The sequence below is a fragment of the Eleutherodactylus coqui genome, chromosome 4 (genome assembly GCF_035609145.1).
Source record: "Eleutherodactylus coqui strain aEleCoq1 chromosome 4, aEleCoq1.hap1, whole genome shotgun sequence".
Taxonomy (NCBI): Eukaryota; Metazoa; Chordata; class Amphibia; order Anura; family Eleutherodactylidae; genus Eleutherodactylus; species Eleutherodactylus coqui.
This window is the reverse complement of record NC_089840.1, coordinates 248,695,362-248,722,020: the sequence shown is the minus strand read 5'-3', so window position 1 is coordinate 248,722,020 and position 26,659 is coordinate 248,695,362. Positions and strand designations below refer to the sequence as shown.

Genomic DNA, 26,659 nt, shown 5'->3' with positions numbered 1-26,659 from the left:
TACACATACAATATATAGAATATATGCAAGCAGTGTGTGGAGCACCATTCTCACTCATATGACAACTACTTACAAGGTCACCAAGCACAGGATATGACCCCAGTCTGGCCCTCCTCTTAATAGACATTGTGTCTTCCTGTATTGTCATCATTAATGCATTTCTTCGTGCAGTGTCTGATAATATAGTGGTGTTCTCTATGATTATATAACCTTGAGGACGGCTTCACATGACTATGTTTATGCACGTATTTGTGTATGCAAATCTGCGTGCGCAAAACACAGAGAATAGATACAGATGTAGAAAAAAGATAACGCGACATTTAACATGTTATGATAACGTCAATGTACTACTATGCTGGAGATTAAGTTAACACGATGCGCCCGTCATGTCATTATTACGTCTGTTGATTGTATCGACAACCTGCCAAAGTTCACATTACCGGTGTCCACGAGTGCGTTTTGCGTGCCCGGAAAAATGCCCTATTGTTGTGCGCACCAATGGCCCCATTGAAGTCTATGGGAGGTGCACAACTACAGGTGAGTGCAGGATGTTGTATTATGTTTTCTCATAGGAAACATTCATTGAAAAAATATTATTGTAAAGCAAAATAATACCACTATACAGTTAGAGATAATGGCTTCAATAGGGCACAATGGTATGCGCTGGTGATCATGTGGCATAGAAGCTGTGCCCGTGCAGTCATTACAGAATCCATGGGATGGGATTGACAGTGGGATTTATCTGTGAGTATTAAAAAAAAAAAAAAAAATCAGTATAAAACGTACTCAAAGGGGTTTTCCAGGACCTGAAAAAAAAAATATACAGAATTGTGCAAAAGTTTTAGGCAGGTGTGGAAAAATACTGCAAAGTAAGATCATCCAGTCTGTCTGGGATTAGATGAGGAAACAGAAGGATTGGAGCAAGCTATATCCACAGGAGATCTGTGCTTAGTTCTCCAAGATGTTTGGAACAACCTCCCTGCTGAGTTCCTTCAAAAACTGTGTGCAAGTGTACCGAGAAGAATAGATACTGTTTTAAAGGCAAAGGACGGTAACACCAAATATTAATGTGATTTACATTTCTCTTCTTCTTCATTCACTTTACCTTTTGTTACTAGACAAAAAAAATCTATTAACACTTCTATTTTTGAAAGTTTTCTTTCTTTTGAGCTTTTTTCCACACCTGCTTAAAACTTTTGCACAGTGGTGTATAATGGGCAGGAAATGCATAAAAGCATAGCCCATACTCACCCAGTCCAGCGTACTTTTACTTTCTGCCACTCCGATCCTGGAAGAAACTACAGAGGTCATGTGCCATTCATTATACATGTGACTGCTCAGCCAATTGCAGCTTCTTCCAGAATCCAAGCGACAGGGAGTAGAGCTCCACCACTGGAGCACGGGGCCATTTAAGGTGGCGAGTATGGCTTTTTTTTTATTTTTTATTTTATGACCTTTTCTGATCATCACATACATATTTGTTCAGTCTTGGAAAACGCCTTTAACAAATATCCATGTAACAACCAGCACTGTAAAACTAGAAAAATATAAATTAGGCAAATTAGCTTTTAAATACTTTTTGTCCGTATTAGGGCGCCTACCCACTTGCGATTTTTTTTCCTGCGATGTTTTGCGTTTTTTCTCAAGAGCAATTAGTATAGAATGTGTTCTTGTCCATCTGGGTTTTTTTTCCCGTTTCGTGGGGTTTTTTCACATAGGAACTGTCAGTTGCATATGTGTCCTTATTTTTCTCTTAATGCACCCATGATTGTCAATGGAGGGCTGCAAAAAACATGCGAAAACGCCGCGTTTTTCACGCGCGAAAACGGCAACGCAAGTGGGTAGGCACCCTTAGAAAAATCATAAGGTTTAGAGGAAGTGGGAATCCCCTGGCTGAACAGATCCGTCTTAAGGCTCAGTCACACGGGCGCATCGGCACCCTACACCGGTGCCGATGCGCCGGTGTGACTGGGCCCTTACTGCAGAAAGAAGACGGCCGTAGCTGAAGACGGCCGTCTTTCTGCAGCGCTGAAGAAAGAACACATGACCGGCAATGATGCCGGTCACATGTTCTTTCCTCCGTCACTGCAGAGAGACGCCGGTCTTCAGATACGGCCGTTTGCTACCTGCAGTAACACGGGCGCCGATGCGCTCGTGTGACTGAGCCCTCATGATGACCCATTTTTCAGATGGGTGTCTTTTAATCCCGTTATGCGGGCGTGCTAATCATGCCCGCATAGCAAGACAAAACCTTTGATTTCAAAAGTTTTGTTTTCATTAGTGGTATTCTTGCCCAATAATAGTGCAAGCGAGACAAGATAGGACTTGCAGGACCTTTCTCACCGCGTTTTTTTTTTTTTTCAAACTTGTGCGCTATGGCTCTGAGTTTGAATGGCCTGACAAAAAAGAAAACCCCTGTTCATGTGCAATTATGCTCCGTAGCGGCGAGCCTAGTTGCGCATATACCTGTGTGTTTTTGCCCTCACACGCACGGTTGCATATTTACTCCTTTTTTTTTTACTCAACCTATTCATTTAAAGGAGCGATGTGGTGCGTGAAATACACATAAAGAACACCAAAAATAAAACATGATTTTACATGCGCTAAATATGCTGCGCAAAAACGTGCGAGAGGCTCCGTTGAAATACAGGCTCCATGAAAAACGCGCTTAACACGCAGTAAAATAACTTTTTGGTGAGAGTGGCCTTTGTGTTGCAAAATGATCCCTACAAATGATACAATGTATCTTGCAAGAATGCAGCTGCGGAAACAAAATAAATAAATACATGGCAGAGAGAAGAAAACCAAATACTTCTTAATTGGCCTAATCCTGAAGGGGTTAATATGTAACAGTGATATATTTGTAAATAATATCAACTATTCACAAAACTGTACAAAAGTTTAGAGAATCTTGTAAACATGTGTAATATAAGATATCATTATGTCGGATAGACTGTAGTCCTAGGCTGCTCTTTTCTCGGGGGATGTAATATAGAATGACCTGATGTGATGGAGTCCAGTGATTTATTATCAGAGCTCATGTAATAACTGTGAATGTACTGGGGGGACCAATGATATAGAAGTAAGTGGGCTGGACACAAGGATGGAGAAGGGGAGGAGGGGGGTGAGGGATGGAATGGGCTGCTGACAGCCATAGCCTCACACACTTTTTCCTTTCCCACTTTTCCCCAGCACTGTTCTAAGTTCTGATAAACTTTAGCTTGCAGGCGACTTGTCTTCCTGACAGCTGATTGGAGGGAGATGACAGGATGTTACTCCACCATGTCCCTCTTCCACTCACAGGCAGCTCCGGGCGCTGCAGTTAGGACTTCTGACAACTTTTTTTTAATGGCAAATAAAAAAAAGTTCTGGAAAGTTTGACGTGAAGATGTCCTAACATGGATCGTAGACATCTGCTCGGGGTCTGCTGCTTCCTGGCTTTAGCCCTTCCAGGCAGTTTGCTTGCCAGCAGGATCTGCCCGGACCTCATCACTGACAGCTGCCTGTGCACTGTGGAACGTTCCAAGGGATTGGGGCGACAGAAACTCATCAAAGTGCTGTGCAATGGAGGGGAGCTAGTGGAAACCTTACTGCCTACCTTACTGCCCAACCAAACAGTCGCCCTGTGAGTACCCAGGCTTGCAAGTCAAATGACTACTTCTCTGTATTCTGCATGCAGAAATGTATCAGGTTGTGCCAATTAGATAGCATAGAGGATAACAAAGGGGTAGAGATGAGAAAATCTAAGTTGTAGGGTTTGCAGAAAATCATTCTGACTCCCAAAATATCCATCCAGAAGGAATCAATAAAATAAAATTTTTTAAAAAATTTAAAAATCAGCCAGTCTGTGGTATGCTATTAATTGTGGAACTACAAGTCCCAGCAGATGTGACCCCTACAAGTTCCAACATGCATGACTACTACACATCCCAGCATGCATCACCACTACCCTATATGCTCTAAGGGCCCCTTTACATGAGTGTATGAGTTAAAACACTGGCATGTGCGCCGTGAATTATCCGCTTTTGCACGTGTTTTTGCGCATATTACTGTACGTTTTTTGGTCACAGGGCCTGTTCACATGGGACACACACCCACCATGATTTTAAAGGCTATTAATTCTTTCCCCCATGGAATTGCGCAGCGTATTGAGCGCGCATTTGCACACTTCCCATAGACTGCTATAGAGCGGCTACGGGTTTTTTTGTTTTTTTTTTCGCAAGCACAAAAGAGTAATCAGAACGAACCCATTGGCATTAATGGGTTTTATTCTCTGCGCACTGTGCCCACAAATTGTATATGCTCATGTGAAGGGGCCCTGACATGTATGACCAGTAGACGTCCCAGCATGCAAGACTAAAAGATATCCTAATATGCATGCCCATTGCAAGTTGAAGCATGCATGACCACTATACATTCCAGCATGCAGGACCGTACATGTCCCAGCATGTATGACCACTACAAGTCCCAGCATGCATGATTAGATGATGTCCCAGCATACCTGACCACTACAAGTTCCAGCCCATGCTGTCAGCTGGTGGGGCATGCATGACTTTTAATTCCACACAATCGTCATCTTCCATCTTAAATGTGTCCCACTGCCATCACTCTGATGATCATACAGAGATTAGTGGAGCTACATAGGCGTTGCTTATCTCTTACTTTCAAAATCACTGCCACAGATTACTTTTGCAGTAAGTGCCTCCCCTATGCCAACTACTGATTGACAGACATGCAGTGCTGCTTTTTCTTCAGCAGACGCTGCTGAAGTCCAGTACCCCAGCTGCTGCAGAACATCCTACTACACACCAGCTGCTGCAGAACATCCTACTACACACCTCAGCTACTGCAGACCTTCTTTAGAAAAAAGATGAGAGCATTTCATATGTCAGTCAATGGTGGAAAGAAAGTTTCTCCTTACACTTCAAAAAGAGGTTCTGCAGCAGTTGTGATGTGTATTACCAGGTTATAACGAATAATGTGCTCCCTACTATAAATGGTAAAGAATATCAAAAGTTCCCTCACAGTTCTGCAATACATCCGTAGTCTATAGATCTGTTGTGGAACTACAAATCCCAGCTCATGCTGCCACTAGAGGTTCCGGCATGCTCTGTAAGCATTGCGGGCTCAGTCAGATGGGCGTTTTTTGGTGTGTATGTCTTATGTGTTTGTGATTCTTATCTATATAGAACCAATGCTTTTCAATGGTAGTGGTCACATGTCCAATTTTTACATACGCATAGAACATATGGTTGTCAAAGGACGTGGTGACGCGATTTTTTAAAATGCGCAAAGTGCAAGTGGTAGTCGCATTCATGCGCTCCATAGGAGGGTTTGAGATATTTTAGCATCAGTAAACTTTTGCATAAACTCTTTCTTAACGCAACAGTACTTTAAATATCATCTGCGACTTTAAATCTACTCATTTCCTCTTGGCAACAGCAAGGCACATGACTCTTCACATCATTATCAGCACCTTCTGCAAGTTCTCTTGTCTTCGGCATAACCACTACAAATCATTATCCACAGCTATAACCTCCAACCTTACATGTCCCATAGACCAGCATCCTCTACGCAGAACACGTAATACGTCATAGATGTCACTTCATCTACGCAGAAATTGTCACATCACAATACTGGCGGCTCAATACCCCTATTACATCCAACTTTACACATTACTTCATTCTATTCCAATCCCTACTGCTGCTCTGTGTCATGTGCCTCACGGCGCCATTACACTATAAACACATTATATACATTATATGTCAGTATACACTCCATATATAACATCACTCTGTAACCATAACCATATACCAATACTCAGTAGTTAACCCCTTGATTATCCTACGGCTTGCATAAACTACTGGCGCCATACTTTTACACAGGCCGGTAAATCATTCAGCTTCCTGCATGCAAACAATCTAAACAATTATCAATCAGTGGATGTGCATGCCCCGGCTGAACGATGAACAAGAATTCCTTTGTCATTCAGTTCATGCATGGATTAAACTGAATGATGGATTGGCCCGTGTAAACAGGCAGTTATTCATTTTTGAATGACTGCCTGTTTACTGTGAATGGAGGCGTCTCTATTCACTAGCAAGGATCATTCTTATGTAAAAGTCAAAGAATGATGATTGTTGGGACGACCTGTTGGGCATCTGCACCCAACAGGTCTACCTTTGTAAAAGGACTCTAAACCCTACACTAGCATTGTCAGAGTCCCAAAGGGGAGATTCTCCCACCGTCCTCATCCCCCACCCTGGCCAGGGATTTTACTTAAACATGTCCTGGCTGAAAATTCTGCAAGAGGGCATATTCCTTAACGCTGCTGTGGAATATTCCAACTTGTTTGAAAGCACCCTTACTGGAGAGTTTATAGTTCTAATGATGCTGTATTAGGGAATTCTCATTTAATCATTTCCCTGTTCCAATGCGGTAGGTTAATAAGGGTGACGTTTATATACTGTGCGCCTTTGTAACTGGTTTTATTGCTCCACCTGATCTAAAATATAAAATTAAACTACTTTGCAAATATCCATTGTTAAAAAAATCTCCTGCTGTTTTGTCTTAACAGCTCCTATGCAGACTTATGTGTCTCCATGGTTACAGACTACAAACAATCCCTGTGTAGTCTGGTCCTGTTGCCATACTCTCTTTCATCAGTACCTTACTTTCTACTAACATACATTTGATAGGTTAGCATGAAGTGAAGGACAAATGGAAGGGAATATGACTGCAGGATCTGACTACACGGGTTTTTTTAAGTCTACTACCATGGAGACACATAGATCTGTACAGGAGCTGTAGACACAAAACACTAAAAGATTTTTAAAGGGCTACTCTGATGTGTGTTGCGGAATCCGGAGCGGGCATCCACCTCCAGGTTCTGAAGCAAATACCTTCCATGGCATGCTATGGAAAAGCGCTTTTTCCAGCACATGAGTGTAAATCAATTGCAATTTTCTGTTTGCAGAGGAAAAATCGCAGTATGCTCTATTTTTGAATGGATTCTGCATGGACGGCTTCCATTGAAGTCAATGGAAGCTGTCAGATCTACAGCCCTTGCGCAACTGATATTGCGTAAAGGTCGCCTAGCAATGATGCGGCAAGAGCAAGGGTTTAAAAGAAAAAAATCTGTACAGATTCAGGATACAATGCGGCATAATGAGTTGCAAAATTATACATTTATTTATAAGCAAAGGAATTAAAATGAGTAATGTTATAATAACGGACAAGCAGTTCAACTTTTACTGTAGATTTACCAGTCGCTAAATCTTAGTAACCAATAATACTCCAAGCGCAATATAAAACAGCAGTAATGCAGAAAACCGTATCAATACTGTTGAAAAGAGATCAGTCCTGTTAGACAGGGATATTAATCATTAAGGGGTTAATGGTCTACCATTAGCAACACAGTGAATCCCAGACGATATGTCTCTGTACCTATTCACAGCAAGCCTGTTGGCTAACTACATAGTCCCAGGCAGTGTGCATACCTATTTGTTGGAGGACGGCCCCACTTACAGTTACGTTGCGCAGAAGTCAGCACTTCCACTGAACCAGGCATCCTCAGGTCAGGAGTATCACTCCATAGTGTCATTCCTGTTGTTCCTGGTTGCAGTAGCGATGTCTCTAACAGGTTGTGGCTCTAGCAGTCTCTTAGTTCTTTGCTTGGCGCTCTCTCTGGCCTCCACAACAGTCTTTTTCCAGCAGCGGCTCCGCTGCAGACTATTGCACCTCCTTCTCCAGCTCCCAGCAGCACCTCATCTCTCATATACAGCTGCTGCTCTCCAACAAACATTTTCCTGTATATAGCCAGGGCTTCAGCCACCAGAAAGTTTCCAGTAAGGGTGACTACCCACTACAGTTTTTTTTCCCTGCGAAATTCGCTGTGTTTTTTTTTTTCTGCAGGGGTTTATGGGACTTGTAATGTTAAAATCGCGATCGCGCAAAATCGCAATTTACCACGAAATCGCGATTTTAACATTACAAGTCCCATAGACCCCTGCAGAAAAAAAACGCTGCGAATTTCGCAGTGAAAAAAAACTGTAGTGGGTAGTCACCCTAAGCCTACGCAGTACAGTTTTCGAGTGGCCATCTTGAACTCCATTGCGATACCTAGTACAACCTAGGCATCGCCACAACTTCAGTCCTTTCAGAGGTGGCATTAACCCCTTAGGGGTGAGTCCCTTACATCAGCTCCACTGCAGGGAAGCAAGACTGAATAAGTGTGCCCACCTTGTAAAATTTACTGAGGTGGACCGGACATAGAAAGGCTCTTCAATAAAAACAGCAGATGGCGCTATTCTAACACTAGTCCTGGATTATCTGGGGATAGAAACCTTTTTTTAATAAATACAAAAATATTTAGAATTATGAGCTAGATTTACCCGCTAAACAGTAATTTTTGTGAGACGGCTCCTTTAATGGACATGGTGAGTTTAAAGAAACACAGCAGTGCCTGCAGCCCACAGAGTGGCTCTCTATTCTGGCTCCTGGGAGAAAGTCCTGAATAGGCATCTGGAATTAATGACACTTGAATATATTGTGTAATATCAGATAAAATAGTAGAATAAAACACACTGATTGCACCTGTCTGTTACTGGAATTTCTCAACCTGTGCGAATAGTTCTAGATCCCACTGCCTGGGGTAGGATATACAGGCAACCACTGTCAAGTATATGAATCAATATTAGCTGTATCCATAGGGGATGAGTCCCGAGCCGCATGTGTACAGTTTAAATAGAAGAGAAGACAGATGGATGTTTGCTTTATCTGCATGTGCCAAATCATAGAAAACGGGCTTTTGGTGATGTATCTATCTATAATGTACCGCAGTAAAGAGCACTGTGTAAGCAACCACATAATACTCATTAGTAGCATGCAGTGGAATAGTAGAAATGATAGAGCAACTGTACAGAAAAACACAGCTACTTTCTACCAAAAACAGCGCCCCACATGTCCACAGTGTATGTGTGGTATTGCAGCTGAGCCTCATACACTTCAGTTGAACTGAGCTGCAATACCACACATTTTTTCTAGTTCTGTACAATCCCTTTAATGTTTATACAGCTCTGTGGAAATATACTTTCTACAAAAACTCTGTATGTACTAAACTTCTTCTGTACTATTTAGGAACAAACTGCCTACTGGATGTTACTGGTTGGATGTATGCCCCTACATAGTCGGACTGTCATGGCACCACCACTGTCGTGACTTTTGGATATCATGCTGGTCTGGGGTGACATCACAACGATAGCGGGCAGGCGGTGATGTGGCGGGCGGTGCATGCTCATTTTATGCTGGATACTAAGAAAGTACCATCTCACTTGTCCTTTAAATAGGCTGTATCATGTCTTGTGTAAGGGTATGTGAACTGAATGCTTTGTGTAAAGGATGCCTGTTAAATGTCTTGTGTAATGGCCATCATGCTGTGCAAGTGTGTTCTGTGCCTTAGTGTTCAGTTCACCTGTGTTCAGTAGTTCTGTTAGATTTCAGCTTAGTACTTTGCCTCCCTTAGTCTCTGTAGATTAGTGTTTAGTGCTAGTTTTTTCCAGTGTGCTTCTGACTAGTTCTTATCTTTTTTTCCCATAGTGGTGTTGCCCTTTTCAGGGCAGGTGCTCCACTTAAGGGGTTGGTCTGATTTGCTTGGTTCTGGTAAACTAGGTCATTAACGTTATAATACCTCATTGCATTTTGCTAATAGCCCTCTTTGTTAAACATCTCACCTATCCTGGCTGCACTGCATGGAACTTGGAAGAAGCTTCAGGCAATGATGTGCCATTCATTGTGCATGTGACTGCTCAGCCACTCACAGTGCTTCAGTGGCCATAAAAGAATCACCGCTGAAGCCTGTGGGTGGCTGAATAGTTATGTGCACAATGCAGTGAGCAGGACTTGGCAGGCAAAGCCTGAGTGGGTGCATAAACTCTGGCTTGGTCACGGAGTGGCTATTCTGCCTTAAATGGTGGCTCATGCAGTAGGTGGGATTGTAATAGGGATTCATGGCAAGAGTAATTAGTGATGAGTTTAAGTTCGGTGTGATGCCAGTGCCTTTGAATGAGGGTGCCTTTGTGGTGATGAAATAAAGAGACAAGCCCATAGCCGTGTAAGTGAACCAAAGGCACACAAATCTTCTAAATGTTTATCAGGGTTACAAGATGCACATTTTTCATTCGACAAACAATAAATTCTTCAATGACTTCTTGAGCACATGTAATGCAGTACATTTACACTTTAGTTCTCCCCTGAAGAATGAAGCTGCCAGACTAAGTTAAGTGGGTGCTATACTGGGAGGTTATTTGAGGAGGAATGGAGGGAACAGTGAAGGCATTCCTGTGGACACGCTGACTTCTGACTGAGCAGGGGCAAGATAAACTCACGATTGCTGTGCCTGACTTCTTCCCAGCTCCCGTTGGGTCGACCCTTGCTCAGAGACCTTCTGGCCTAGGGTCAAGGAAGACTCCTCTCTGTCCTCCTGCACTCCAGTCCTGGTGACTCCACGACTAGACTTCCTCCATGACTGGACTCCCAGACTGGCCCTCCTCTTTGACTGACCTCCAGGACTAGAATTGCTCCAGGATTGGGCTCCTCTTCTCCAGCCCTGACCTGGACTGGACTAGACACTGCTCCTCGACTCTTCACTGCCTAACCCCACCCACACTCTATCTTTTATACTCTCCCCACTAACCAATCCTGAGTTGAGGGGAATCTTTCTATCCAATCCCAGTACTAGTTCGGGGAGGGTAAGTATAAAACTTACATCCCTGGACTCAACCGGTCACCTACTTTCAGCCCATAAACTTAGTTTATACTGCTGACATTCCATTTAAGTCAGTTCTTGCTTTTTAACTCCTAACCAAGTTCACAGTGGTGAATTTATCCTTCAAGAAATCAATATGTGCCTTGTGCGGCTGTAAGGAAATAGGAAGATCTGATCCAAACACTTGTAGTATGAAGGCATATTATGCTCCATTTCTTCTTTTAGCTTATTATAAGCAGGAAAAAAAACATTTATACAATCAGCAAATCATCTCACTTGGGCCCCCGGGCCATTCCTTGTCTACAAGTTTGGTTAGTAAAGCAATTACAATGAGCAGTGAATGAGCATAAAATGTTGTTTGATTCCTGTTAGAGGGAAGAGAATTAGCTGAAGTGGACATCAGTCAATAAAGTTATGATATTCAAATGTAAGATTTAATCTGTAAAATCTCAATAAAAGTAACAAAATGCGCAGCCATCAATTCTACCCCCGAGAGACTTGGAAACATTGGCTGTAAATCCTACGAGATGAAGGAAGGTAATTGTATAAGATATTGTAAAATGATTATAGGACTGGAATTCACAAACCACAATTGGTTTAATGGACGCATGAAGCAAATGGTAGCAGACAATACGGGGATGAGAACGTCGTCTCATTCAGTAACGGTTGAAAAGTTTAAGCGAATCCGCTGAAACAAAGAATCTAATTATGATGAAGAACAAAGCGGAAGAAACTTACTTTTTCTTTATTTTCACTTAAATTAATCATCTGGGAAAAGCCAGGATGAGAGAAGTACAGAAGTAGCAAATATTAACTTGATACTTAGGTCCTTTGAGACCAGACAAGTTTTCAACCCTATGTAACAAGAGAGCTGCGCACATACATGGCGACCTACCCATTAATTCTGTCTAGAGGCGGTGGCCCACACCGGCTGCCTCGTTTTGGAGATCTGTGCAAGTCCCGGCAGTGGTAATAGCACTTAAATCCACATCCCTTATATACAGAGTGGCAACATTATTAGAGGCATTCATTGACTAGTGTGTTGAAACTTCTGTCAGGGCTCGCTACCACCAACGCTCACTAGTTACTAGAGATGCACTCTGTGCCCCTGTTCCTCGTCCTTCATGCCAGGCTCTATCCACTCCATGCAGTGCATCCTCTGCATGCTCCATCTCTGCTGCTCATAGGGTGCACGCACACTACTGCCCCCTTTCTTAAAGTGGTAGTGTGCACTCCCTAAACTTGTCCCCCTCCAATCCCATCCCTGCATCTGATATATTGGGTGCCTAAGCAATTGGTCTGCATCAGAAAGTTAGTGTTTGCTCCAGTTCTGACTTCTGCTTCAGTCATGAGAATTCTGACTTCTGTGCTCCTTGATCTCAGCTATGATGCTCACTGCCTATCCTGACATACTTGGACTTTGTTACCACATATCTTCCACCTACCATGACTACTGCTTGTATGACCACTATGCTGCAGTTCACGATACCACGTCTTCGCTCAGTGCAGCATCAGCAGCCACACCATCGGGGTTATCTAGACTAGTAATGGCTTGGGGACCCTGCAGCAAAGCCCATATCCCACTTGGAAGGGTCAAGGCAGAAAACCAAGGTTTCCCAGGTGCTTCCTCCCCAGATAGCCCTAAGTCGAACCGGTTTGTGGCAAGGCAGGTCCACATCAGTCCGCATGAAACTTCCTTTGGCCTTCAGAGCAACAGCAATTCATCTTGACATCTATCCACAGGTATGAGAGGAGCCAAGGTCCATCAAAAACATTCCCCACACCATTACTCCACTTCCTTCATTCTGATTTGTTGACACCTGACACGAATACTGAATTAGTTGCAGCAAAATAAACTTTACTAAACAGAAGATAATAGTTAGTGTTTGGCACTCCAGAGGAGGATACAGTATTTAGATGTTACATAACATTCTGCAAGAAAGTCTGAGTTTTTCTCTCCATAGTAGGGCAGGACAGTTAATCGTCTCTGGCTATTCTCTCTTTCTCTAACTCTCAGCTTGCCTCTTGACTGTTGGACAGCAGGATTTCATGATTCTTCTCCGTCTCTACAATCATCTCTCTTTTGCCATTGCTTTCTCTTTGTCTCCTGCCAGCTCTCCTCTCCTTGCACAGATGGAACTCTTGACTCTCTTCCATTCTTGCATACAAGAGTACTTGTGAAGCACCTATACTTTGGGCACTGGCTCTTCGAATCTGACTTCAGTTCTGGGTCACATCACAGTAGCTTGTCTCTTGGCACTTCAGTCTCTTCCCTGTGTCCATATCAGCATGCACACCAACCATTGACTGTCACAGTCATTTCAAAAACTCACCGGACCGCTCATTATATCTTGGCTCACTGTGACTCAATCGCACTTTACTGTCTTTTCGTCTTCATAGCAGCCGCTGCTCAAATCTTTCCAGGACCCCTCAGTCTCTGAGTTATGAAACGGTGGGTAAGGAGTCTCCCTGTCCTGCACATGCCATCTGCGGCTTCTTGATGCCCTTGAGTCATTTTGGTATGTGGCACCTGTCTAGCACTCCTTTAATAACGTTCCAGTAGGGGGCAGGTCTTAGTGGTCAGTCGCCGTCAGAGCAGAAGCAGTCATTCAGGCTGTTCAGTAGAGGAAGTGAGGAATGCTCCCTTCACCACTCTACAGTGCACTGCCTGTTCATCAGAACCATTCTTGACATCCTCCTCTAATGCCTCTCATTGACTAGCGGTTTAAAGGGAATGTGTCATCAGAAAATTGCCTATTTTATAAATACCATTTTTGTGTTAAACACATTGTTTAAGAATTTTGGGTGATTTTGTTTTTAACTTTCAGTCATAATCCTAAAATGCTACATTTTTCACACTGACCACAGAACCTAATTCTAGTAGGTCGCTGATCTGTAGAAAAATCTTTGCAGCCGTCATCTCATTAACATCACAGGAAGGATTACATGGAGAGGTAACACCTATATGTAGATAACACAGGATCCACCATTCACAATAGGTTTAGCTGTGATCATTTATCCCCCCCCCCCACAACATGATCTCCACAGGTCACAGAGCATGTCTAGAACAGTTTCCTATACAAGTCAATGGATCCCCTCCTGACCATTGTGTTAATGACCAATAAGACTGCTGTCAAAAAAATGTCTTCCATATTCTCTTAATGCTGTTAAAGGAAATTTGGCCACCCCCATAGTCATGAATAGACAGCAGAATTAAAAATTCTACAATCAGAAAATAAAAGCAGATTAGGAAATGGTTTTAATTAATACAAAAAAATATTGGCGACTTAGTCCCTTTAAAACCACAGAATCTGCTTTCTCTGGATTTTTTCCCCTCGATCACACCATTCTTTGTAAAATTTTTCACATTGTTGTAGAGGAAAACCCCACAAGGTTGGCCATGAAATCCCGGCCCCGGCTAGTCTAGCTCCGATGACCAGGCCTCATTGGAAGTTGCTCAGATCACCTGATTTTCCCATTCTAATGTGGATTCACACTGAAACTCATCCACGGAAAACTTGATTTTATACTGCACTTCGTGGTTGTGTATCTCAGTGGTTTAAAAGGAAGCTTCAATCTTGAAAAAGGTGTGAAAGTGTTAAAGAGAAAATTGACTATTGTTTAAAGGTTCATGATAAAGTTTTTTTAAGCACTAAATTTACCAGTTTTCACACTAGCAGGCTGACATGTCGCTTTACGTGATTTAGTCATGCTGCATACACTGGGGTAAGGGGCAGCTATTTTCTCATTATTATCAAGGCAGAATTACAATGAAAGGTAACATTTTAGGTAACACTTTATATATAGACTAGTACCAATGTTTCTGGTGGCGCAATGTTCATATAATATGGGAAAAGGGATTGGAGTTGGCCAAAATATTTTGATTTACAAACTTCAGCAGCTCGCTGAGGAGACATGTTGGCTTGTTGCTTTCACATATAACTGCATGTGATTTACGAACTTCAGCAGCTCGCTGAGGAGACATGTTGGCTCGTTGCTTTCACATATGACTGCATGGGATTTACAAACTTCAGCAGCTCGCTGTGGAGACATGTTGGCTCGTTGCTTTCACATATGACTGCATGTGATTTACGAACTTGAGCAGCTGGCTGAGGAGACATGTTGGCTCGTTGCTTTCACATATGGCTGCATGTGATTTATGAACTTCAGCAGCTCGCTGAGGTGACATGTTCGCTTGTAGCTTTTGCATATCTGCTGCACAAGATTCACAAACTTTAGCTAGTGGCTGAGGTGAAATCGTCACTTGTCACTGTGTCATGTAAGCTGCATTAGCTTCACGGCGGCATTGAACCCTCTGTGGTGACTAGTTTGCATGACAGCAATGGTTTGTTTCATCACTGGAGAACGGTTGATGATTAGATGAAGTCTCGATTGTTGTTAGCAGCATTAGCACTTGAGATGACAAGATATCACTTTCAGGAGATGTGAAAATAGTGGTGAAGGGCTATACTTCAATGTTGTTGGTCAGCATGCACTGCCAGTTATGTATGTGTACATTTATGAGGTGTCATTTTTTGGAGTCTCCACACAGGTGTCCAGCAGTCTCACAACAAACTACAAAATGCCAGACTGACTATTGCTGTATCCATAGCCACTGAGGTCGCAGGGGTTTGTGGGGGATGTAGTCCACCCATAATCTCAGTCAGTACACAAGGATAAAGGATCCGTGAGGATGTCACCATCATGTGATCAGGGCGGGAGCTCAGAGCCCTGGTGATTGATCACACGACGGTGACATAATCACATGTAACTCACACAGTCACTCAGTACTCACAGACAGGTGGTCGTTAGTATTGTGATAATACAGAATCACACCATTTACAGTTGGTGAACTGCTCCTCCTCCCTCCTCCCTCTCCTTGCACAGCATGTTCACAATACTCTTTCCACAGAAGTCAATAAGATGTTTATAACTTATGCAGGTCTAGAGTTCCCCCGTCATACATAGCCTGTTTCTTTCTATTACTCGCCTGCATTATTGAGTTTATTCTAACTCCTTCTTACATTTTAATTGTGAGCTGCTTCTGATTTTCTGCACTGGAAATTACAACAGCTTCGTTAACCACAAAATGCAGTCAAACTATAGTTTATTAATTCAACTAAAGTGTTATCCAAACTTTATCCACTAGCGGGTTGTAAATAAAAACCGATGCTCATCTGTAATTCAAATGTGGTTCGTACGGCAGTGGAAATGCTAAACCCTACGCTACGAGGCGTGTTTTGCGGTGAGAGATCATGTATTTGACCGAGTTGCCTGCTGAATGTACAAGGAGCCTGAAATCTGTTCCACTCGCTGTTTCATTCCGTAGCTGCTCAGAAAAAGAAAATGACATGCCGTAAGAATTTCCTCTCAGACGGTCGGTCTGTTTTCACTCCAGTTTATTATTCCACAAGGAAAGGAGCTTTTACCATATGGGATATAATTGTTCAAGCATTTATATATCAGGAAACGGTCAATGCCGAACATAGAGAGGAGTATTGTTACAGACACAGGGGAACACTGCATACAGAGGGGTCGCAGGAATTAGTAAGAGTTTGATTATAAAGGGTCTTTATTATAAAGCTTGTGGTTGACATCAGCTGTTCTGCACAATTCGGTGTAATGTATATGTTAAAGACGCATTAAGGGATTTAGCAAATAAAGCTTATTCACTGCGCTATGAAAAATTAGGCAGTTTTCTAATGTACTTTTCGTATCAATTTCTCACAGTCTTTTTAAGATCTCTTCTTGTCGTTATTGAATAACAGATACCAAAAAAGTTGAAAAAATTAGGTATAAGGAGCAACCAGGGTACATATGTGAATACACCCAGGACATTTTTGCTGAACTTCTCCGTTTATTCAAAAAGCAGAATATATTGTAACATAGCATGCAAGGCTGAAAAACAGACAAATGTTCATCCAGTTCAGCTTGTTTCCATCCCCCTTATTGATCCAGAGGAAGACAAAAAAAAAGACCAAATGAGGCAGAAGCCAATTTACCACATTTGATGGAAAAAATTCCTTCCCCGACTCTATAATGGTAATCAGAATAATCCTTAGATCGACATTTGTGGTAGTGTAGTTAACAGTGGGACCAGCAGAGAATTCCAAATCTGTCATAACTGCTAATTAATGAGAGAGGACACCTGTGTGGGTGTGGCATGAAAGAAGGTAAAAGCTTAGGTTCCTGCCACACTCAGGGGGTTGTGGAGTTCCTCAAGCTTAGAGAAGACTGCCCTCTCTGCGATGAAGGCCTGTGAAGTCCCAGAAAGGAGCTTATATGTTGCTGCCTTGAGATGGTTCCTGAGAGAATGCCTGAATGGAATATTGTTGATTTCTTCCCTGTCATTGAAAATAAGTGGACTTGTTTTACTTTCACCACAAACTGACCTGTGTGGATTTTCTGAGTGCCACTAACCGCCTCGGAATAAAAGACGGTGATCCTGAACGAGTGACAATCCCCCAGGTCATAATATATGTGTGTGTGTGTGTTTCGAGGCTAACAAGCCTCTTCCTCGGTATTAACTGGGGACATAAGTCAAGAGCAGGGAGCCATGTGTTGATGATATGTCTATACAGAAGTTCAGCATACTGCATTCAGGGAATGCTGAACACCAGAACGGACATATTGTCAACACATGGCTCCATGATCTTGATGTATGTCCCCAGCTAATACTAAGGAAGGGGCTTGGTAGCTTTGAAACGCATGTATAGTTTGGTTTTATAATAAACAGAGAAGTAAAGCAAAAATGCATTCACATATGCTCCCAGGTGGCGCCTTATACTTAATTTTTTAAAACTTTTTGGTATGTGTTGTTCTTATGTCTGTCTTGAAGGTTGTGACGGTAACTTGGGGTTAGCTGCACCTGTTATACAGAGAATTTCCTCCTATATAAAAGACTGAGTTCACACACCACTACGAAAGATATAGTCCACACATCCCTTTTTTTTTGTTATTCGGGTCTTTTTCTATACTATCCACTGTAGTCCTTGAATTGGACCTTTCATTGTATACTACTAGTGGTCAAACACCTGACTTAGGGCCTGTTCACATCAAGCTTATCGTGTACGCTACATAGTTGTGCGAAAGCTCATTTTTTTGCAGGATTTCCTGTAGTTTCTGATAGTACCAATTCGGAATACATACGACTTTTTGATCACTTTTTATGGCGTTTTTTTGGGGAGACGGGGTAACTGAAAAAGGGCATTTCTGGCGTTTTTTTTTTTTTTCCGGACGACGTGCACCGTGCTGGATAAGTAATGGACTACTTTAATAGATCAGACTTGTATGGACGCGGCGATACCAAATATGTATTTTTATTTTATTATTTAGATTTTTTAATTATAGAAATGGCAAAAGGGGTGATTTCAACTTTTATTCCTTTTTTTTTTCTTTACAATTAATAAAACTTTATTGATCTCACTTTCACTTTTTTTAAACACTCCCCCCCCTCTCGGGGGCATATATTTATATTCCACAACACTTCTGCTCGATTCACAACAAACAACCAATCAGGTTGCTGGAATTGTGATTCAGCCAATCCAAACAACCAATCAGGTTGTGAATCGAGCAGAAGTGTTGTGGATAATAAATATATGCCCCTCCTGGGGGACTACAACACGTGATGCTTTGATCACTCTTGCAGTATGACGTATGTACCATAACGTCATACTGCTTTTTGACAGGCAGCCTATCAAGCCACCCCACGGGGATGGCTTAATAGGCAGTCTCCTAAGGCACCTCTTAGGCCTTTCAGAAGGCCCCCAGCTGCCATGACACCTTCACGGCTCCCCCAATCTCAGCGCGGGGGTGCATGTTAGCCTCCTACTCTCAAGCTTGGCACTATGAAGCAATCCCAGCAACCTCATTGGTTCTGATTCACAATTCCAGCACCCTGATTGGTTGTTTGGGTTGTCTGATTCAACCTGATTGGTTGTTAGGGCCGAGCTTGAGAGTAATATAGATATACGCGTGGGGGAAGGGGCACAGCACGCCCAAACAATGTTCGGGGCATTTAAAGTGTTAATAGCCATGATCGACAGCACAGCTGATTGCAGTTATTGCCCGCAGGTGTCAGCTGTAATAAACAGCTTCATACATACCCCGACTCTCCAGAGCGTAAATGTTAAGGGCTTAAGGCTGCCTTCTCACTGGCAAGAAACTTGTGATTTTCGTGTGATGAGTTTTTAACATTCTAAAGTCCTATTGACTCTCATGCTAAAAAATCGCGACAAAGTTGTGCGATAAAAATTGCGATCAGCAGCGATGTTTAAGTGAGAAAAGGCAGCACTGATGCTCAAAAATAGTGGAAAAAAAGGCCTGAGTGCAAAAACGCTCACGATAGTGCAGCTTTTTGCACAGTGAAGGTCGCGTTTTAGTGTACTTTACTATACTTTTTGCGCTGCCGGGGACCGTTCACATTGGCGTGGGACACACTTTCACCACGATTTAAAAGGCTGTGCAGCCTAATTAGTCACGAGTGTTATCAGTTTCCCCATGAAATTGCGCAGTTCACTGCACAGACTCCTATGGTGCCTTAGGTGCACAAAAATAGAACATGTCATGTGCTAGTGTGAATGAAGCCATTGAAAACTATGGGTTCTATTCTCTTCGCATACGCGTTTGTGTGAAGACGCCTAATTCTGCACTTTTTTGGTATTTTTGTTGTGAACTGGTGCTTTGCTACAGTCTATAGGAAGATATGAATATATGGGTTCTCTATTGCATTTGGCCAGAAAAAAAAATAACACGAATTTATAAAAGTAAAAAACTTCACTAAAAACTCTTGAAATTCATGGCATTTGTCACAAGTGAGAAAAAAAACCCGCAGAAAGACAGCGGAGGCCTTAATATGGTAGAAGTCATGTCATCTTAGTATGGAAATGAATGCAAACAAATTCTGAGAAAAAGCCAAAGTGCTTCATTCCTATAATAAAGAAATGGCCATCAGGGACAGAAGACAATGAGGAGATGCTGATGTATATACAGAACAGCCAGTTCTCTGCATCCAAGCACATTAATAAGTCCAGTCCGCCTGGAATGAAACTCTGCTGATATCTCCGACGGATTCCACCATTTTCCATAGAAATGGACGACACTTTAAATCTCATTTGTAGATAACAGTTACTGAAATCTGGATGAAATCACCAGTGTTTATATAGGAGCGTTGAGCAAATGGCTTTTGTGTTACAATCAATGATTTATGATGCAAATACACTCCCGACAAAATTAGCGGTCACTGCAGGGGAAATGTAGAATTACGTGGCAGCCATAGAGATGACTAAGGGCTTTATAATGACCATTTAATACTGCTCCATAGTTCCCACATAGTAAATCTACCTACGGTCTGTGAAGGATGAAGAATTAAGCTGCAACACTCATACCGTGTTTCCCAAAAATAAGCTCTACCCTGATTTTTGGCTATTTTCGGGGAGTCTTGAAATAAGCCCAAAAATAAGCCCTAGCTAGACTATATTAAAAAAGAATAAATACATTATCTAGCAGCTGCAGTCCGGGTCCCTCCCACTGGTCTCTGAAGTTCTGTAGCTCCGTCGCGCGTCCTGCACTCCTCAGCTACCGACAGAACATCACTTCCTGGTTGCGGGGTTCATAAATCCTGCCTCCAGGAAGTGATGGCTCTGATTGGTTTAGCAAGCACTGTTCTCAGCCAATCAATGCAGCGCTCACTGAATTAATGCGACGGCTGTGATTGGCTGAGAGCAGCGCTCGCGGAGGCAGGATTTATGAACTTCGCAACCATGAAGGGATGTTCTGTCGGTAGCAGAGGAGTGCAGGACAAGAATTTTTCTTATAGACAGTTTTCATAAGAGTGTGGTGCCGGATACTTTTCCATGGCCCATTTGATATTCGTTAAATAACCCTTTTTTTGTTTTATTTGCTCTTGTATCCACGTACCATGTACAATAATGGACAAACTATCGTTTATGACAACCACTAGGTGGAAAAAGTCATGATAACACGCATCATTGTGCATACTCCCTCTCAGTAGCTATGATTTTTTGCATGCGCATCGGGGTATTTTACTGCACTTTTTGCACCCACAGGGCATGCTTATTTGCACATGACAAAGATGCACCGATTGAAATGGCTAATTAGCTCCTGTTGTGTTCTTTTCCTGTGCAATTCCACAATGTTTCATACATCTCCTTGCATATTAAGTATTCTTGGGGGAACATTTTGTCCCAGGACCTTGGATGGGGTGGAGTAATATATTACCTTCTGCTCTCCATTTGTGGTATTCTGCTGTAATTCTTGATCACTCTTTGGTCTTCCAAAAGACCAGAACTTCTTCTTTTCCTACCCAATGCACATCGGTAGACAAGGGCACTTCCTGTTCATGCTGCTCTTGGATTGGCCAGCGCAGTGCTTCATCGGTATAACGGTCCTTTTACAAGGACAGATAATCTGCTCATGCTAATGACCACTGACTGACAATGAGCAGATCTGACTCAAGGCCCATTTAGACACAACAATTATCGCTCAAAAGATGTATTTTGAGTGACTTTTGAGCGATAATTGTTGTGTCATTTGCAGCGCAAGATGATCACTCAAGATGAGCGATGTCCCCACTTGCCTTCTGCATCCAGCTGTTCCCCCCACTGAGCGCCCAGCTGTTATACAGCCGAGCGCTCGTGTCCCCGCTTGCCTTCTGCATCCAGCTGTTTTCTGCACGGAGCGCCCCGCTGTTTTACAGCCGAGGGCTCCGTGCGTGGTATGGAGAATGGAGCTGGACCGCTCTGTTCTTCATACCTAGCCTGTCATCAGGGAGCGGGATACAGCTGAAACAATAGTATCAGCTGTATCCCTCTGTGAATCCCTGATAAACCTGATCGTCGACTTTCAGCACGCTGAAAGACATCGATGAGCGACGGCTTAGCGAAAACTGCACAATTTTTAGTGCCGTTACACACAACGATTATCGCTTAAAAGACTGCTTTTGGGTGAATTTTGAGTGATAATCGTTGTCTAAATGGGCCTTAATTGTTAACATGATCAATTTGGGGAGGGGGAAGGGGGGGGGGGGGGCAGAGTCAAGCTGCCAGAGAAGGTAGCACATGTTCCTACTGAATGACAGCAAGCATGGATCTTGAAGGGGTTGTACCAGAATTAAGTTTTATCACCTAATCATAGGACAAGTAATAAAAGTCTGATTGGTGAGGGTGGTGGGATTCTCACCACTGAAACCCCCAGAAATCCTGAGAACGGTGGTCTCGTTTCCCTTGTCCTGCTGAGTGTGGGCTCGCTGCACCCAACGCAGGGAGGAGAAGATTGGAGTGATGGTAGCGCATGCGCCGTGCAGCTCCATTCATTTTCAATGGGAGTGCTGGAGATAGCCAAGTACAACTATTTCTACCAGCTCCATTTAATGTGATGTCACTGTGGGTTTGGAGAAGTGATATGAAGAGGGGGACATGGGTACCCTGTTCTTGGGATCATCAATAGTGACCACTCCACTGAGCAGCCTTTTCTCATCTAACGTATGGATAGCCAATGAAAGTTGATTCTGGTAAACCACTTGTAAACACTATATTGGAAGATTGTATAACTTTTCATCATACACCAAAAAATCCTTATTTATTGAAATTCTAATACCTCTCTAATTTGGATGTTCTTCGGGATGCCAGCAGTTTCATTACAGACAGACAGGACTTTGGAAGAACTTATTAATGTGTTTGGAAGCCGAGAACTTACTGTTCTGTGTATGCATCAGCATCTCCTCATTGTGTTCTGTCTCTAATGGCGATTTCTTTATTATAGGAAGCACTTTGGCTTTTTTTCAGGCTTTGTTTGCATTTATTTCCATACTTAAATTACACCACTTACAAAAGGCACGTTAACTTCTCCTTCCGAGTACTTTTTCAGCTCTCTTTTTAGCTTTTTTTAAATCTTTTGCTTTAACAAGCATTTTTAATTTAGGCCCTTTGCAGCATGTTTCTTTATCTGGGATTTTTCAGGTTCCGTAGAAAACCTACTATACAAATACCGCAATAAGCCGCCATATACAGAGCATGCTAAAAAAAAAAAATGTTTTTAAAAAGCCACCATAACGTTACAAACAAAAATGTAATAAGACTGTCCCTGTTGATAATAACCCTCTTTATTTATACAGCTCCAACATATTCCTGAGGGCTTTACGATTGAGAGGGTTGATGTAGAGACGAGGTCAGGGGTTACATTCAGTATAAAACTAGTAACCAAATTAAACAGTGAGAGTGAAGGCCCTCATAGGAGCTTGCAATCTATAAAGAAAGAGTGTGACGCATGAGGTACAAGTGCTTGTCCCGTACAACAGTCCAGCCATCTTATATAAGTAGGGTAGTGTACATACCACTATGTAAAGGCCCATTTACATGGAGCGATAATCGCTCACAAATCGCTCAAAAGCGATCGATTGAGTGATAATCGTTGCTTCTAAACGAGCGTCCATCGTGCACTTTTCGTGGACTGCTAGTTGATCGTTAAATTCAAGCCAGCCTGAAAATTATCGTGCAGTCTTATCAGGACCGCATGCTAAGTTCTCCGCGGGTAGTGCTGATAGCATTGTTCCAGCTATTTAACCCGTCGGAGAACAAAGGAGCTGAATACAGATAAGAGCCCTCCGGCTATTAACTGCGTTCAGCTAAAGGCTTCATTTGCACGCTAATAAGCTATTAAGTAGCTGAGTAGCTACTTAATAGTTGATGCAAAATGATTGCTCAAAGCTGTCACTCAAACTGTCATTTGAGCGATTTTTGAGCGATCATAGCTCCGTGTAAATGGGCCTTAAACCAGACACCATCCAATATCTACATATGCATATAAGTGCGTTAGTGCGTACTGAGTGAGGAGGATACTGTGATCAGGTTGGGATGGAGAGTAAAGAAACTGGATAGATAGGGACAAGTTACATTAGGGGATGTGATATGCCCCCATAAAGAGATGTGTTTTTAGGCCACGCTTAAAATTTTAGGTTTTGGGTATTAACCTGATTGTGTAGGATAGCGTGTTCCAGACAACTGGTGCAGCTCAGGAAATGTCTTGGGAGATTGGAGTGTTAGGTTCAGGCTAAGGTGAAACTAAAGGCCCATTTACACGGAGTGATGATTGCTCAAAAATCGCTCAAACGACAGTTTGAGTGACAGTTTTTGTCAGCAACTCTCGGGGTCTCCGTACCTGCACTGCAGGTCCTATCTCCCGGGCTGTAGGGGTGCGGTGCAGGGGAGCCCCAGTCTTGGTGACCTTCCCTGGTCGACGTAATCCAGGAAGCTGACTCCGGGCGCGCACTCCTGTGCTCAGTGCGCCGCATACCGTTGCCATGACACCCTGGCGCGCTTGCTCTGCACTCACTGAGTGATGTCTAGGTCTCGGCTCTGCACTCACTGCTTCTTGATTGGGTCCTGCTGCTGTCAGGCTCCCCACCGCAATCAGCTGCTGGGGCGGGAGTTCTGACAGCATTTAAACCACTCCTTTAAACCACTCCTGTAGTTGCCAGTGTATGTTTTGTCTCAAGCTACATCCGCGTACCTTTGGATTGATGCCCTGCTGTGACCTACTTGCTCTGAACCTGACTTCGCCTTCATCTGACCCTCTGTACTGCGTACTCTCCCATTGCCGACCCGGACTGTCTGACCTGATTCTGAGTTTGTTAGTTTCCCTGTTTGTCTGCTGTCTGACCTCCTCCAGCATTTCTCTGTCAGTCGTTCTCCCTGCTCCACATCCCTAGTCAGCCCAGGAACTGTCTCCCAGTTATCGCCCTGGGGCCTAGCCAAGGGGGGCAAGTAGGTAGGGACAGGGGTTGTAGGTATTATTCAGGGACCTCCAATACCCGGACCCCAGTGCCCTGACAGTTTTGAACGATCATCTTTGCATAACTCTAAGTAGCAAATTAGCTACTTAAGAGTTATGCAGGCGGAGCGGGATAGTGCCGCGATAGCTCAGAGAACAAAGCAGCTGTTTTGAATATGCAAACAGATGCATTGTTCTCGGTGCTTTCAGCTGGTGTCCTGCTGAGAACTGCCTGAGATATCAGCGTGCAGCGCAGATAAGGCTCATTGCTCATTTCTAGCTGGCTAAAAATGAGCGATGAACGAACTGTGCACAATGGCCACGTGTTTAGATGCAACAATTATCGCTGAAAAGACAGATTTTGAGCAAATTTTGAGCAATAATCATTGTGTCTAAATTTGCCTTTAGGTCATTAGCAGAATAAAGACTATGGGTAAGGCAGTAGACAGAGATGAGGGAGGAGATATAGGATTAAGTAGCACGGTGGAGAGCTTTATGGATGAGCATAAGTTTAAATTGTATTCTATAGTGGGCGGGCAAGCAGTGTAGTGACTGGCGCAGTGTGGAGACAGCAGTGTAGTGACTGGCACAGTGTGGAGACTGCAGTGTAGTGACTGGCACAGTGTAGAGACTGCAGTGTAGTGCTGGCATAGTGTTGAGACAGCAGTGTAGTGACTGGCACAGCGTGGAGACAGCAGTGTAGCGACTGGCACAGTGTGGAGACTGCAGTGTGGTGACTGGCACAGAGTGGAGATTGCAGTGTGGTGACTGGCAAAGTGTGGAGACTGCAGTACGGTGACTGGCACAGGGTGGAGACTGCAGTGTAGTGACTGGCAGTGCCAAAAACGGCCAAAGATAGAACATACATTGCTGTCAAAGTGTTGCGTTGAAGACGCTGCATTTTGACGCTTGGTGAACAGCCCCATTGAAATGAATGGGAGCGCTGTACAGCGTTTGGCGCAGCGCTGAAAAGGCAGCGCTAAACGATGTACAAAAACGTCTGTGTGAAGGAGGCCTTAGCTGTTTCTACAGTAAGGAAAGGGTGGATTCTAGAGATGTTTTTCAGGTGCAGGTGACATAAGCAAGCAAGTGACTGAATATAGGGAGTGAGGGGAAGTCAATATGACCCCAAGACACCGGGCATGCTGCCTAGGAGCTATGGGAGATATGGTAGAACCCCACAGAGATGGAAATATCAGGATTATGTACTTGGATGAAACACAGGAAGTTCGTTTTTTGAAAGATTTTGTTTTAGAAAACATGATGTTAGAGACAGCAGACAATCACAGGTATTCTGTAGTAGTCAACAGGTGATGTCTCAGGAATATAGTCGAGGCCAAGTTTTGCTACTGACACAAAAATTGGTTTTCACAAAGTTTGCTGCTTATGTCTTTAGAGTGGCAGTTTGCATTGCCCGTCTAATGCTAAAGCCATCCTTGCTGCCCATCACAACAACCACTCAGAGCCCCGCTTTCATTCCTTAAGCTGCTCTGCAAAAATGAAAGCTGACTTATGATTGGCTGCTATAGCAAACAACAAATTTGGCTTTCAGTACCATCTCTACACTGATGAAACCCAAATATACACCTACAGTTGTGGCTAAAGGTTTTGCGACTGGTAAAAATTTTGACTTTCACAAAGTTTGCTGCTTAGGTATTTTTAGTCAGATGTTTCTATGGTTACAGATGTACAGTTATAAGCATTTCATATGTTTTTGAAGCTGTAATGTCCTTGCCTATAAAGCCCTTTTGATGCAAAGCAATGATGACGGCACGTGTTTCCTTGGAGGTAACCATGGCTGGCAGAAGAAGACAATGTCTTCAAGCCCCACCCACTTGTAAAGCAACCTGTCTGCACTCATTCAATCAGCTGCCTTGTGCTCGTTAACATTTAACCTGAGCTAATGAGAAGATCACTGAAGTTATGTTTGCGGGTCATTTTATGGCAGGGCTGGAATTCAGTGGAGACGGGGGTTTTCTGATTAAGTTAACACTTTTGCTTTCAGTTTTTCCTTCCTACTTTCAAAAACTCACATTTATTTGCAGGACATCCTGTAGTTTCTGTTGGTATAATTTTGGAGTATATATGAATTCTCAATCACTTTTT

The 26,659-nt window shown here is 43.1% G+C and overlaps 1 protein-coding gene across 1 annotated transcript in view; it reads left to right on the top strand.

The window, feature by feature from the left end:
* Window positions 1-3,220: 3,220 nt before the first annotated feature.
* Window positions 3,221-26,659, top strand: part of ADGRA1 (adhesion G protein-coupled receptor A1) — a 738,392-nt gene continuing 714,953 nt past the window's right edge. Inside the window, exon 1 of the mRNA XM_066601012.1 lies at window positions 3,221-3,625. Within this exon, the coding sequence (XP_066457109.1) occupies window positions 3,399-3,625 (227 nt within the window). The 5' untranslated portion in view covers window positions 3,221-3,398. The remainder of the gene's footprint in view (window positions 3,626-26,659) is intronic.